This window comes from Cucurbita pepo, chromosome 13 (assembly GCF_057944985.1).
Source record: "Cucurbita pepo subsp. pepo isolate OVF chromosome 13, ASM5794498v1, whole genome shotgun sequence".
Lineage (NCBI taxonomy): Eukaryota > Viridiplantae > Streptophyta > Magnoliopsida > Cucurbitales > Cucurbitaceae > Cucurbita > Cucurbita pepo.
The window spans coordinates 1,725,944-1,740,594 of record NC_141810.1 but is presented as its reverse complement, the minus strand read 5'-3'; the positions used below and the strand labels follow the sequence as shown (position 1 = coordinate 1,740,594).

Sequence of the window (14,651 nt, the reverse complement as noted above, 5' to 3'; positions counted from 1 at the left end):
AGGATTCTAGACCGAAGAGTTGCTTAACGTTCTGTGGACACACTCTCCAAATCTCAATCGACCGATGAGACAACCTTCTCGCTATTAGACTTAAAACGATCATTTCAGTACGAGTAAGTCTCTCATTTTAAAAACTATACCACGATACAATCTATTAGACAAAAATTTAAAAGTAAATGAAAAAAAAACGACTAAATGTAACCGATACAACGAATTTGGCACGAGTTGAACCTGCACTAAAATATTATATGTAGCAAGGATTGGCACTCACCAAACTCACCTAATATCCAAAGACTGTTCATCCCACATGCATTCACACCAACTTGCCATAATATTATAAGTCTCTTACAAATGGTTCACATTATAAATTTAACATGATAGTATAGTATTTTTTTAATTTGATTAAATTATAAATTTAATCCCTTATTTTAAAAAATATAATGTTTTAAAAATTATTCTTAACGTACAAATATGTTGGACTGTTAGACGAAAATTAGGATATGGAACAACGTGGCGGTGACTCGAGCAAAAATTAGAGCTCAAACATTTAAAGTTAGTATCGGGTTTATGAGTAATTATATAGTTGAGTTACATTTTGTTGTTTATAAATGTGGAAGTTTGGACCGTTACGGATTAAACGAACTAGTTGCACCATTAACGCTCCAAACAATTCCATAATTATTATTAAATTGGGTTAAAATTTAATAACTTACCTCTATCTAATTTTCAAATATAATTTTCTTTTTAAACCAAGGCAAGTGGAATGTTTTTAATAAATTTAATTTACTATTAATAATAGATATTTTTAACTATAGTAAATTAAATTTACTATAGCAGTAGGAAGAGATTTATCTTTATTAGCTGAACGTGTGTGTATATATATCTAGCTGAACGTGTTATATATATATATATATATCAAAATTAATAAGGCATCTAAAAGGGTGATGGTCAAAATTTATCCCTAATCAACAATTAATTTAATTATTGAGTTAATAAAATTAATTAAACTAATTAACAATCTCCTCTCCCCTATAAATAGCTTTACAAATTCAAAACCCTTGAAAGAAAAGCTCTTATCAATGGCTGAAGTAAAAATGTGGTGGGACAAGAACAAGAAGTTGAAGCCCACAGCTCCACCGCCGCCACCGACCGTGACATGGCGGCCAGAGGGGGAGGAGGATCCAGCTGCTTCTCTGGCAGCGGCCCGGCCGGAGTTTGGAGAGCATGGCGGTGTGAACCTATCAATCGAAAACTCGATAACGTTCACGGTGATGGAAGCGGAGACGATGCGTAAGATGTTCGAAGGGGAGTTGGGTCCGGAACAAGACTTCTTCATCTACAGCCGCCATTTCAACCCGACCGTGATGGCCCTTGGACGAGAGATGGCGGCGCTGGAAGGGACTGAGGCGGCGTATTGCACGTCCAGTGGGATGGCGGCTGTTTCATCTGTTTTGCTCCAGCTTGTCAGCTCCGGTGGCCATATTGTTGCATCCAGGACGCTCTATGGCGGCACTCATGCGTTGCTCTCCCATTTCCTGCCGAGGGTTTGCAACACTACGACGTCGTTTGTGGATGTCAAGGACCATGCCATGGTTCGAGATGCCATGGTGAAGGGCAAGACGAAGGTACACCTTGAATAAATTTCATTTTTTTTTTTTTTAATTTCTAACAAAATTGTAATTAATCATAAACTTGATTATTTTTCTTAATATTTTACGCGAATAAATCAATTAACGGTCCAAGTTCACTACTAGCCGATATTGTCCTCTTTCGACTTTTACTCAAGGTTTTTAAAAAGCTTCGCCTTAGGAGGGTCCAACATCCTCGCTGACACTTGTTCCCTTTTCCAATCGATGTGGGACCCACCAATGCACCTCTCTTCAGGGTCCAACGTCCTTGTTGGCACACCGTCTCATGTCCACCCCCTTCGGGGCTCAGCCACCTCACTGGTACATCGCCCGGTGTCTAGCTCTGATATCACTTCTAACGGCTCAAACCTACCGCTAGCAGATATTGTCGTATTTGAGCTCTTCCTTTCAGGCTTCCCCTCAAATTTTTTAAAATACGTAGGATAAAAAGTTTCCACACCCTTATAGAGAAAAATCCCACGGAAAGAGTCTATGCTGATAAATATTTATTATTGATAGATTATTTTACGTCTAAGTTCTAACTCTCATAAGATGGTAAATTAACCCAAAGTCATAAGTAAATAGACTACGATAAATTTAATCTTTTATTTTTATTCTAAATCTAGGTGTTGTATTTCGAGACGGTGGCGAACCCGACACTGACAGTGGCAAACATCCCCGAGCTCAGTCGGATGGCGCATGAGAAGGGAGTGACAGTGGTGGTCGATAATACATTCTCGCCAATGATAATCTCACCGACGAGGCTCGGTGCTGACGTCGTGGTTCATAGCTGCTCCAAGTTCATCAGCGGCGGAGCCGACATAATTGCCGGTATAATACATGTTATTTAGTCGCTAAACATGATTTCAAAAATTTTTATTTACCTAATCATAATTGTGAGATCTCACGTCGTCGTTCTTCTTAGGTGCGGTTTGTGGGTCGAAAAAATTAGTGAATTCCATGATGGACCTTCACCAAGGCACCCTAATGCTTCTTGGGCCAACAATGAACGCCAAAGTTGCATCAGAACTCTCTCAAAGAGTCCCCCATTTAGCCCTCCGCATGAAAGAGCACTCCCACAGGGCTTTAGTTTTTGCTCAAAGAATGAAGAATCTTGGCCTCAAAGTCATATACCCTGGCCTCAAAGATCACCCTGACCACCATCTTCTAAGCTCCATAGCCAACAAAGACTACGGCTACGGCGGAGTTCTATGCATCGACATGGGGACCGAAGACCGAGCCAATAGACTCATGAATCTCCTTCAAAACCATACTCATTTCGGTCTCTTAGCCGTAAGCTTGGGCTACTTCGAGACCCTCATGTCGTGCTCAGGTAGAGTCAAGTCAATTCAATCAACTCAAAAGTCTAACCTAACGAGTTCATATTTTAATTATTTGTTCGTATTTTCGATAGGTAGTAGCACGAGTAGCGAGATGAACGTCGAGGAGAAGGAGCTCGCGGGGATTTCTCCGGGATTGATTAGGATGTCTGTTGGATATGTTGGAACCCTAGAGCAGAAATGGAGCCAATTGGAGAAGGCATTACTAAAGCTGAATATTTGAAGGATTCAGCTCTGTTAGATAAGTAGAACTGATCAGTTTCATGTTTTAAGGTTGTTAAAGTGCGTTGGAAAGAACAAGCATGTTGTTTTAGATGTGTTTTAAGGTTGTTGAAGTGTCTTAGAAAGAACAAGCATGTTGTTTTAGATGTGTTTTAAGGTTGTTAAAGTGTCTTAGAAAGAACAAGCCTGTCGTTTTACATAAACACTCGTTGTTTTAGATGTGTCGATTGAAATGAAACAAAAATTTGAGTGTTCTTAGTTCTCGTGAACTACCTGATATGAGTCGTTTTCGATACTTTTGTAATGTTTTATCCGTCCTCAAATTTCAAATTTATATATAAAACATTATGATGGACGGTGAGATAGTAGTGTTTGTCGGCGATGAGCGACAGCAACTATGAAGAAGTGAAGATAGTATGAGGATATTTTGGTCATTTTCCTATATCGTAAGAAATTACGAGAAATTCCGACGTTTAATTATTCAATATAAAGTTGATTGTTTACTTAATTATAAAGCACAATTGGATTGATCTTCTAGTGATTGAGAATAACGAGAAAGATTCAAAACAGTTCCATAATATAACACTTTTCAAAAGGATCCAAGAAATCAAATAATTTTTTTTAATCTTTTTTTTAGAACCATTGATTTTAAAGTGGAAAAGACCATTTTCAAGATAAATAAATAAATAAATAAATAAAATTGCTAAAACGTCCCTATAATTTGCAAATATAGCAACCGTGAACATAGGGCCTAGACTACATCGTAATATATGGTAAACATTAATTACTATCTTAAATGTCGATAGTTCGATTCTCGATTAGGATCTCCATTTTTCAAGGTTGATGGCACTTTCCTACCATAGTTTAGGTAGGATGTGCAATAATACGGTCGTCTTTTAGTCTTGTATTGAAAAGTCCTCGATCATTTTCATGGCAGATAGTTGTGAGATCCCGCATTAATTAGAGAGGAAAATAAAACATTCCTTATAAGGGTGTGAAAACCTCTCTTTAGTGGACTCGTTTCAAAATCTTGAGAGGCTGGGGGAAAATACAAAGAGAACAATATCGGCTTGCAATGGGCTTGAGCTTTTATCTACAAGTGAAATCTCTTTTACCACATCACGAGAGTTTACAGGAGATCTCAAATGCTCGTGAAGCGAAAAGGCTGTTATATCATACCTTTTTATTCAACTCTAGTACTGTGAGATCCCACATCGGTTGAGGAGGAAAATAAAACATTCCTGACAAGGGTGTGTAAACTTCTCCCTAATAGATGCATTTTAAAACTGTGAGGCGGATAACGATACGTATACTCGCTCTTGAGATGCACATTCTTATTTGTATCTTCACCAAAACATTCTTGATTGAGTTGTTGGATCCAAAAACACTCCCACCCTCACAATCAAGTTTAATTTTTAGTTGTGAAAAGGTGAAGGTGAGGCAAAAGAAGAACACAAATGATAGCAACATCATAGCTTGGGGAGTATGCATGATGTGTAATGGGTGATGTTGACTTCTCTTATTTAACACAAATGATTCAGATTTCACAGAAAAAAGAAGAGAGAGAAAAGACAGTAATTGTAAACATTTATGTGAAAAAGCCATAATGTCTCAGTTTCAAAACATTGATGACACAATGAGACACACTCCACTATTCTCACCCATCACCCTCTTCACCTTTCTCTCTCTCTCTCCTCCTCACCTTCTTCTTTCTTAGCTTCCTAAGAGGGTAAACTTCAACGACACAAGCCCATCGCTAGTAAATATTGTTCTATTGTCTGTTAGTGAGAGATTTTCACACCCTTGTAAAGGGTGTTTCTCTGTCTCTTAGGGAGAGATTTACACACCATAACACTATAAAGGGTGTTTCGTTCTCATCTCAACCGATGTGGGATCTCACAATCCACCCTCCTCCGAGGCCCAACGTCCCAATCGATGTGGGATCTCACAATCCACTCTCCGTCGAGACCCAGCGTCCCAACCGATGTGGAATCTCACAATTCACCCTCCACTGAGGCCCAGTGTCCTCGCTGACACTCATTTTTTTCTCTAATCGATGTGGGACCCCACCAAATCCACCCATCTTCGGGGTCCAGCGTCCTTGCTAGCACATTGTCTCATGTCCACCCCTCTTCGTGGCTCAGCCTCCTCGTTGGCACATCGCCCCAGTGTCTGGCTCTGATATCATTTGTAACGACCAAAGCCCACCACTAGCAGATATTGTCCTCTTTGAGCTTTCCCTTCCGTCTTCCATTCAATAATTTTAAAACGCGTCTACTAAAAAAAGATTTCCACACTGTTTCGTTTACTCCACAATCGAAGTGGGATTTCACACCAAAATTAAGGCTCAAAATAAAAAACAAGTTAATTCTTATTCAATTATCACAAAAATTCCTTCAATGACAAGGATCTAAGCAAAATCTTTGAATCTTTAAAATGAAAAAAAAAAAACATGAACTTGAAGAACAATATGAATGAGAATGAGACAAAGAAGATTCTGAAAGGCATGAATGTAAAGTTTAGATCTTTTTCTCTCTCTATTTCACACAACATTGATTCATGTAATGATGATTTTTTCACTCATTCGTCAGAAAAGAGATCTAAAAAAGACAGTCAAAATAAACATCATTACGCCAATCTGCTTCTGCCTCAAACCGAATCTCTATCTAAATCCAATCTTTTTCAAAAACCCATTTTGTTTTTCACTAAAAAAAAAGTGAATCCAAGATTGAAGAACACAAAAGATTTGAACTTTACCTGTTAGATCGAGAAGAACAAAATAAAGAACCCCACGAAGAACATCGGAATTGAAGCAAAATTTGTGGGGGGAATGAAGCCTGGTCCGAGGATACTTATTGTTTCTAAGTGGCCTCGAGCCAGACAACGTTCCCCTCAAACAAAATTGCTTCTTTGGCCCTCTTTTTCTTCACAAAACGCAGAGAAATGGAGAGAATTAGAGAGAGAAAGGGTGGAAGAGGGAGATAAAGGGGAGTGTGAGAAATGCGTGTTCGAGAAGATGAAAGATTGAAATGAGTAAAAGGATAGAACTTTAAAGTGAAAAGGACAAATGGGTACCTACAAAAACTCGGTTTTTTGGGTTCCAAAAAAACAACCCATCACTCAAATTTATAGCCCTTTTTTCACTCTCAAATCCCATCTTGTACCTTCCTTTCAAATCGCTACCGTCCTTCGTATACACGGTGAGATTCCACCTTGGTTGGAGGGTGGAACGAAACATTTTTTTTATAAGGGTGTGGAAACCTTTTTTTTAGCAGACGGGTTTTGAAAATCTTAAGGAGAAACTCGAAAAGAAAGCCCAAAACGGACAATATCTACTAGCGGTGGGATTGAGCTATTACAAATGATATCATTTTTGTCAGCGATGACGTTAAGCCCCGAAAGGAGGTGGATTGTGAGATCCCACGTCATTGAAGAAAGGAATGAGTGTCAGCGGGTAATTTGGGTTGAAAACTTGAAGGGAGTGGATCTCGGTAGACTTGGATTGTTACAAATGATATTATTTTTGTGAACGAGGACGCTGAGTCCCAAAAGGGTGGATTATGAGATCCCACGTCGATTGGAGAAAAGAATAAGTGTCAGTGGGTAATTTGGGCTAAAAATCCCGAAGGGAGTGAATCTCAGTGGGCTTAGGCTGTTACAAATGATATCATTTAAAGACGCTGAGCCTCGAAGGAGGGTGAATTGTGAGATATGACTGCAATTAGAGAAAGGAGTAAGTGCCCATAGGTAATTTGGGCATCTCGAACAATTGAGTTGGATCTAAAAAACGTTCCAATCCGACCCAACCCAACTCACGAACACCTCAATCTATAGAATCCCAATTCACTTTATGCTCTAAATCCTATTTCTCCCAACAAAATCATGATGACCTAATCACATTCTAACCCGTATGATCATAATAATAGTTGATAATGGTGATTGAAAAACGAGCAAACCCCAAAAAGAAGCATACATTTTGAAGAGGGTTGTGTGGAACACTTTGGGGTAAGTGTACACAAATTATTCATAAAAAAGGCAAACCAAAGCCTCGTTCAGTGGGCTTTCAGTTGGCAGCGGGGGATTCGAGGGGCACTCAGACCCCCCATGGCTCTTCCTCTCTCATCTTCTTCTTACACATCTTTGTGTTCATCTTCGCATCATATTCATACGTTTGTAAGTTCAAAGAATTGGGCTTCAACTTTTACCATAATGTTCATCACTCAACCAAAGGTGTGAGCTTTGGGTTTTGCCAAAATGACCCTAAGAACTTCACAATAGACACCAATTACCCATAACTATTTGCTTTTGACCATTAAAGTATGGAGAAATTTTCCAAAAAAACTCAACACTTTGACATTGAAAAACACAACAACCTGACCCCATTTTGACCTAATCCTTAGGTCATCGTGGGAATGGCTCGAAAACGAGTTCGGTTTTATGTTTCGTCCCAATTCAAAGACAATCTTCCTTTATAACCCGTGAGCTCGATGCGTCACTATCATCAATAAGAAAACTTTTAGGGTTGTTATCCGAGAACTTGTTTAGAAATATTGTAATGAAAGGAAGATAGGAGTTTGTCGCTAGGTATTTGATCAAATAGGATCGTCTAGTTCCTATAGAACCTATCACTAAAATACCCCTACGGGGGGATAGTACTAAGTGGAGCGAAAAGGGTTGCTCGGAGTACTCAACTCAAACCATAAAAATTAGGTTGGGTTAGATTTTTTTTTTTATTAGTTTGGATTGAGCTGAATTTTTGGAAAATCGAAAACTTGAGTCAGTTCACGAGTTGACATTTTTTTTATCACGTCAATCCAACCAACTCGAAATAGGGTTACCATCCAACCCTATCCTACTCTACTTTTTAGATTTTCGTAAAGATTACGAATATTTGACGTTTGTAATCGATGTTAATGTGTTGTGACTTGTGAACGTTTGATAAAATTTTGGTTATTAAAGTACTATGTAGGATGGATAAGTAGGACTTTCTAAATAATAATAAAATAAAAAATAACCCAACAACTCATCCTAAAAATAGAGAGTTGAGTTAGGTTGAGTTGTAAGCTTTATTCCCCAAAGCCAATCGTAGGGAATACTGAAGCTTCATAGGGTCTTTCTGTCGAGGTGCAAGTAGTCCACATCTTCACATACATGTCTATTTCATCGAGCCTCTCTCCAAGTGCCTAGATCGTTATGCCTTTCGTGCGGGTCGAAACTTACTCGACAAGGAATTTCGCTACCTTAGGACCGTTATAGTTACGACCGCCGTTCACCGAGGCTTCGGTTGCTGGCTCCCTTGTCATCAAGTCACCAACTTCCTTGACCTTCCGATACTGGGCTGACGTTATTTGGGTCATCAAACTGAACCAATCCAAAATTGTGTAAAAGATTTTTTTAACCTAACCAAGTTTTAACCCGTGTCCTTAATAGAAAGTTGTAAGGTTGGTTCAAAAGATTTTTTAACCTAATCCAATCTAATTCATGTAATATAAAAAATAAAATAAAATATTTCTAGTAAGAAAACTATATAATGTGTGTTAATGATGTCTTTGTTCTTGTTTATGTTTGGTTGTTAATGATGTCTTTGTTCTTGTTTATGTTTGGTTGTGTTTTTGCATAGTTCATATTGAATTTGGTTTCAAATAACATCGACCCAAAAGTTAGATCCAATGTCGTCTAAGACAAAATGCTACAGTGTAACGATCGATATGTGAGGCGACTCATGCTAGAAATGAACACACAAGATAGCTATGAGCTTCACGATGGACACAATGATCCGAAATTCTAATGAATAAAATCTAAGTTCGTTCGTAAAATTTAAACTCGCTAGCTTGCATGAAAAAAAAAAAGAAGGTATTTCTAATATTTTATTCTTCACAATATATAATGAAAAATAACATTATCCTAAAGTAGAAAGTAAATAATTTTTTGGGCTTTACTAACAAGGACTATTGGGCCCAAAAGAGTAAAATGGGCTTGAAAAAGGGCCCAAAAGAATAGAAACACAACCCTCTAATAATAATCATTTCTTCTAAATTTTATGTTAAAATTTCTAAATAGGGGTAAAATAGTCATTATATATATATACACATACACATATATATACATATACATATACTTATATATACGTACACGGATTAACGTTATATCAGTTCGAAAATTTATTTGAAATGAAAATTTTGTGAATTGTATTAATTTTATAAAAATATATTTTCTTAATTAACAACATATTTATTTTAATTTCATATTTATTTTTTAATTATTTATTTTCTAGTTAATTTTTAAAAATAATTAGAACTATTTACGTATTAATATTTTATTTTTATTAAAAACAATAAATTTAAATAAATAACTCAACTTAAATATTTTATTGTTTTATATTAAAAATTTATATCCCACGTGGGTCCCAATTTGATTTTGTGCATTCAATTTTTTTTTTCCATTAAATTACGTTTTCTTTTTAATTATTTTACTCATTAGAGTACTTTTTCCCACGTTTTTCATTTAATTATTCCATGCATACTTTATTATTATTTTTCTTTCCATTATTAATTGATTTTTATTATATTGGTGGCATTTATTAAATTGAATTGAAACTCGATATAAAAGTTATGGATAAACATGAATTTGTTCCCGAACAGGGTGGAGAATTCCCATTTCAACACAAAATGGGTAGAAAGTGAAAATAGATTTTTTCCCGTTAGCTAAATAGGAATGGATACGAGATTAATTTTCTCGTTCCCATCTCCTACTACGACTCTGCTCCACTCCCGCTAAATTGACTCCTCTTCGCGCCGGAGAGAAATTCAAACGAGAAACCCAATTCCAACAAATCCTTGTAGAGAATATCTGTTTCGGTCCTCACAAAAATAAATAGAAAATTTTACGAGAAATTAAATAATAAGGGGGACGAAGCCAGAGACCTATTATCATATATAACGTTTAAAAAATAAATCTTATATTTAAACTATTAAATTTATAATTTTTTTTTGTTGGATAAGTTTGTAAATAATTATGGAAATATAATTCCATAACTATTGAGTGCAACATAAGTAAACATTAAATGAAATAATTGCTATATTATTTTACTTATAGTATTACGTTGGCTATTTATTTATTAGTTATATTTACATTTAATGTTGCTTTTGGATTTATATTGATATATATTCAATGAAGTTGTTTAGAGAAAAACTTTTTGATATGTTAGCTTTGGTCGGGAGAAACGTTCACTCGACCAAACTAAATGTATCAGAATGAGGAAACATCGTCAGGCCAAAGTACACGTGTTTTAAAACCGTGAGACTGATGGTGATGCGTAACAGGCCAAAGTAGACAATATTTGTTAGCGGTGGGATTCGACTATTACACCTGCATTGGCATAAGTGTCGAGATGTATTCCACCTTTTTAACTTCTTCGAGTATACCTCACGTCGACAAAGTTTCTTTACAAGTCAGTCTTCCGTTCCTACTAAATAGTATGATACGTTGACTGCATTGCTATAACCAGTATATGTCAACGAACAAAGCTAGAGACAAGATTATATTGAGCCGACATTTATAACGTTGAATTTACATATTTAATTAAAATATTACCGGGAGGAAAATAAAAACAATAAGGATTACATAAAAACTATATAAACCTTTTTTTGTTTTAGGTTATTTAAATTTTTAATCTATTTAAAAAAAAAAACCATTAAATTTACGATTAATATAAATTAATAACAACAGTAATTATTTAAATTTAAGACTGCGCGTTGCTCCAAATTTCCTCAAGCTCTCTAGCAAAGGCCTGTCGTCTTCCGATGACGATTGTAATATGATCTTTGTTTTGCACCACATTCACACGCGCCCTCGGCACACGCGCCTTCACGTTGTAGCTGCATTCCACCGGAACCACGTCGTCGTCGCCGCCGTGGATTATGTTCACCTGACAGTTCACCTGCTCACGGACTTCGTCCAAATACCTATCGATCTTCCCACCGGTGCCGCATATGACATTGTGCAGTGTGTGCCACGCGGCGTTGTGCGTGTGGGCGAAGAATCCCTCCACCAAAAATGACTCTATCCTAAAATATAAAAATAAAAATAATTAAATTAAATTTCTTTAAATCACTATTTTAAAGGGTTTATTGAATTAAATCCATTTATTTGTAAATAACTAATTAAAATAATGTTTCTAATTACAAAATTAAATGATTGGTTTTTTTTTTTTTCTACAGTAGATATAATAAATGTGCTCAAATTTTTATTTTCTATCTTATTTTTAATATTTTGAGTAAACCAAATAAATGCAATAACTCGAATTTAATGTGAGGGTACTTGCTGACGAGTCAGAACTTCTGCAAATCTTGTTCGAAGGATTGAAAAGTAGATATAATAGTGCATCAGTTAAAAGTTTCGTTGACCCGGACCCACTAGAGATATAAATTTGGTTGACTTGGACTGAGTGGAGGTGAGAAATATTGTATGTTCATTAAGAAACTTGAACCCGAGCATAGCTAAATTGTAGACCGAAAACGAGATCAAAATCAAATTCAAAACAATTGTCAAAGGGGGTTTAACTAATTTTTTTTTTTTTTTTTTTTTTTTTTTGGAAGATTCCGAATTATGGTTGGGTTTCATATTCTAAAACAGAGAAGAAAAATCATGAGGTTTGAAGTTTGGTAAGAAAAAATGAGAAGAAAATACCTGTTTCTTGTGACAAATTTGGTTAGAAATTCCCAAAAGCGATGATTTTTGCATATGATTAGGCACACCGTCCTCGAGATGTGCTCGTACCAGCAAGCGATCGATGACCCTAGTGCTATTGGTGGCCACACCCGTCGGGGCGCCACCTTCCTCATCACGTATTGGCTCGGCTCTTCTCCTTTCGGTATTGGATAATACGGCTGCAACCCACCATTCAATTAAAAAACTTAACTTGATAGATTATTGTACATTTAATCAATTATTTGTGTTTGTAGGGTCGATAAATGACTATTAGTGTTAACTTGAGAGAAAATAACGAACACACGATGATTAGAGAAAAAAATGATATTTACAAAAAGTACGGAAGAAAATGACACAAATAGGAAGAGTTTTGAAAACGGAAGACGATCAAATAAGGGATGTTAGATATCGATTGCAAAAGGATGAAAACGAAGTTGCATGAGTTTGAATTCAATACGGTCAAACAAAGAACCACCAATATTAATGAAAATGACATTACAAGAGTTTGAAACGTACCGGTGCGAGCAACGTTAACGACTTGACAGAGGTAGGATGCTTGACGGCTAAAGCCAAGGCCAAAATGCAGCCGAGGGAATGAGCAACGATGTGAAAGGACTTAACTTTATACGCCTCAAGAACCGAGGTTTCGATCATGTCGACATGCTCTTTCAATGTGTAGAGTGAATCAGTCGGCCTTGGGCTCAGACCGAACCCGAGCAGATCGACAGCAAGGAACCGATACGTCGAGTTGGCCGACGCGGAGAAGTTGGGAAACAGGGTTTCTGTCCAGAATGTAGATGAAGAAAGGAAGCCATGAATGAACAGTACGTCTTCACGTGGGTTATCTGAAAGCCATCAATTCTTGAATCATATTTCAACGCTTGAATGTGCATTCATTGGTAATTAGGATTAAATGGTTAGGTTAATCACTTTTAATTTTCATTTGTCATCTTTACATTTTCCCTCTCGGGATTTCCCACGAGATTTTTAAAACGCTTCTATCCGGGGTTTTTCTTTTGGACTTTTCCTCTAGGTTTTTAAAACTCATCCGCTAGAAAAAGGTCTTCACACCATTATAAAGGGTGTTTCATTTTCTTTGGACTTCCTTTTCGGGCTTTCTCTCAAAGTTTTTAAAACGCATCTGTTAGGAGGTTTTCCTTTACGGGCTTCCACTTATAAAGGGTATTTCGTCTTCTTTGGGCTTTCTCTTTTGGGTTTCTCTCAACGTTTTTAAAACGCATCTGTCATTAGGTTTTCCCTTTCGGACTTCCCCCAAGGTTTTTAAAACGTGTCTGATACAGAGATGTTTCCACACCCTTACAAAGGGTGTTTCGTCTTCTTTTGACTTTCTCTTTCGGGTTTCCTCTCAATGTTTTAAAACGCGTCTGATAGAGAGATGTTTCCACACCCTTCTAAAGGGTGATCGTCTTCTCTAGGCTTTCCCTTTTGCGCTTCCTCTTAGGGGCTTTCCCTTTCAAACTTCTCTCAACGTTTTTAAAACACGGTCTACGAGAGAAATGTTTCCACATCCTTATAAACAGTGTTTCGTTCTCCTCCCCAATCGACGCGGGATCTCATAATTAGTCAAATCTCGAATCAAAACAAAAACGGAGAAATAAAATCATAAAATCTAAGCAACCAAAAAAAAAATTACCTTGGGGCCCTTGAGAACGAACGAATAGGGATTGTTTGGATGACGAACAACAAGAAGTACAACGTTTACAATCACATTCCGACCACCTAGGATTCTGCCCGACATTGATCTTCTCTTTAAGCATCTCAACAACGGTAGAGTTCACCGCAAAAGTGGATCCAACAGCCGCCTTCCCGGCCGACCCAACAACAAAAGGCTTAACTTTAAGGCGGCGGAGCTCAGCCACAGCAACCTTAGACAGCTCAGTGAGCAAAGAAGGACGAGTATAAAGAGTATCAGAAACTTCCTCCAGCTGCAGCTTAGTGGACAAAGACAACGCCTTTTCAGACACCAAAATCTTATTACCATCGCTACTTGAAATTGCCTCTTTATGGGAACAACAATAACAAGCCTTCCACTCGGATTCAAACAAGAAATCAGCCACTTTATAAACAAAACACAACCCAAAATCAATGAGGTCGAGAAGATTGAAGACAATAATGCTGAGGGCTTCGTTTGTGAAATGGGCGATTGAAATCAATACCCATTTGGCTGTTTTGGCCATTGAAGAACATGAGATTGGTATCATTTTTTGAAGAGATATTAAAAGGGGTTACCTTTCTGTTCGTGATTTGATCATTTGATTTGTAAAAATTTGAACTTTTTTTGTTCGTGGGGGAGAGAGAGAGGGATGAAATAGTCAGAGAGTAGCAGATAGCAGATGAAATAATAATGAATTCATTGTTTCATTTAACGCCATCTGTTGGGCAAAGGAAAAAGAGGGTGGGTGGTGGTTGAACTTCCTATTGGGGAAGACAAGAGGGCAAACAAATCCTCCTTGCCCAAATGGATACAACTTTAGCACATCAACTACAAAGCCCTCCCCTTTATATAAGCAAAATTCTCGATGCGTTTTCGATCCGTGTTATATGTAACAGCCTCAGCCCATCGCCCCCACAGCTAACAGATATTGTCATCTTTAAGTTTTCCCTCTCAATGATTTTAAAACGCGTCTGTTAATGAAAGGTTTTCATACCCTTATAAAAAAAATGTTTTATTTTCTCACATTACACGTGTCAAGAGAAAATTTTCGGATGAACCCATAGATCAACTCGAAAT

The 14,651-nt window shown here is 37.1% G+C and overlaps 2 protein-coding genes and 1 long non-coding RNA gene across 3 annotated transcripts; 1 reads left to right on the top strand and 2 right to left on the bottom strand.

The window, feature by feature from the left end:
* The first annotated feature begins 1,076 nt into the window (after positions 1–1,076).
* On the top strand, positions 1,077–3,659 carry LOC111783976 (methionine gamma-lyase-like). Its single transcript, XM_023664797.2, has 4 exons — positions 1,077–1,625; positions 2,255–2,459; positions 2,554–2,961; positions 3,043–3,659. Exons 1-4 carry the CDS (start codon positions 1,080–1,082, stop codon positions 3,189–3,191), a joined length of 1,308 nt encoding a protein of 435 aa, XP_023520565.2. The 5' UTR covers positions 1,077–1,079; the 3' UTR covers positions 3,192–3,659.
* Positions 3,660–4,521: 862 nt separating this feature from the next.
* Positions 4,522–6,256, bottom strand: LOC147789619 (uncharacterized). The gene is made up of 2 exons (XR_015411581.1): positions 5,948–6,256; positions 4,522–5,467 (listed from the first exon to the last, which is right to left on the bottom strand). It is a non-coding gene; the product is annotated as an uncharacterized LOC147789619 (long non-coding RNA).
* A 4,610-nt stretch (positions 6,257–10,866) lies between these two features.
* Positions 10,867–14,403, bottom strand: LOC111785189 (putative lysophospholipase BODYGUARD 3). The gene is made up of 4 exons (XM_023665628.2): positions 13,554–14,403; positions 12,416–12,744; positions 11,879–12,078; positions 10,867–11,256 (listed from the first exon to the last, which is right to left on the bottom strand). Exons 1-4 carry the CDS (start codon positions 14,119–14,121, stop codon positions 10,932–10,934), a joined length of 1,422 nt encoding a protein of 473 aa, XP_023521396.2. The 5' UTR covers positions 14,122–14,403; the 3' UTR covers positions 10,867–10,931.
* Between the last annotated feature and the right edge of the window lie 248 nt (positions 14,404–14,651).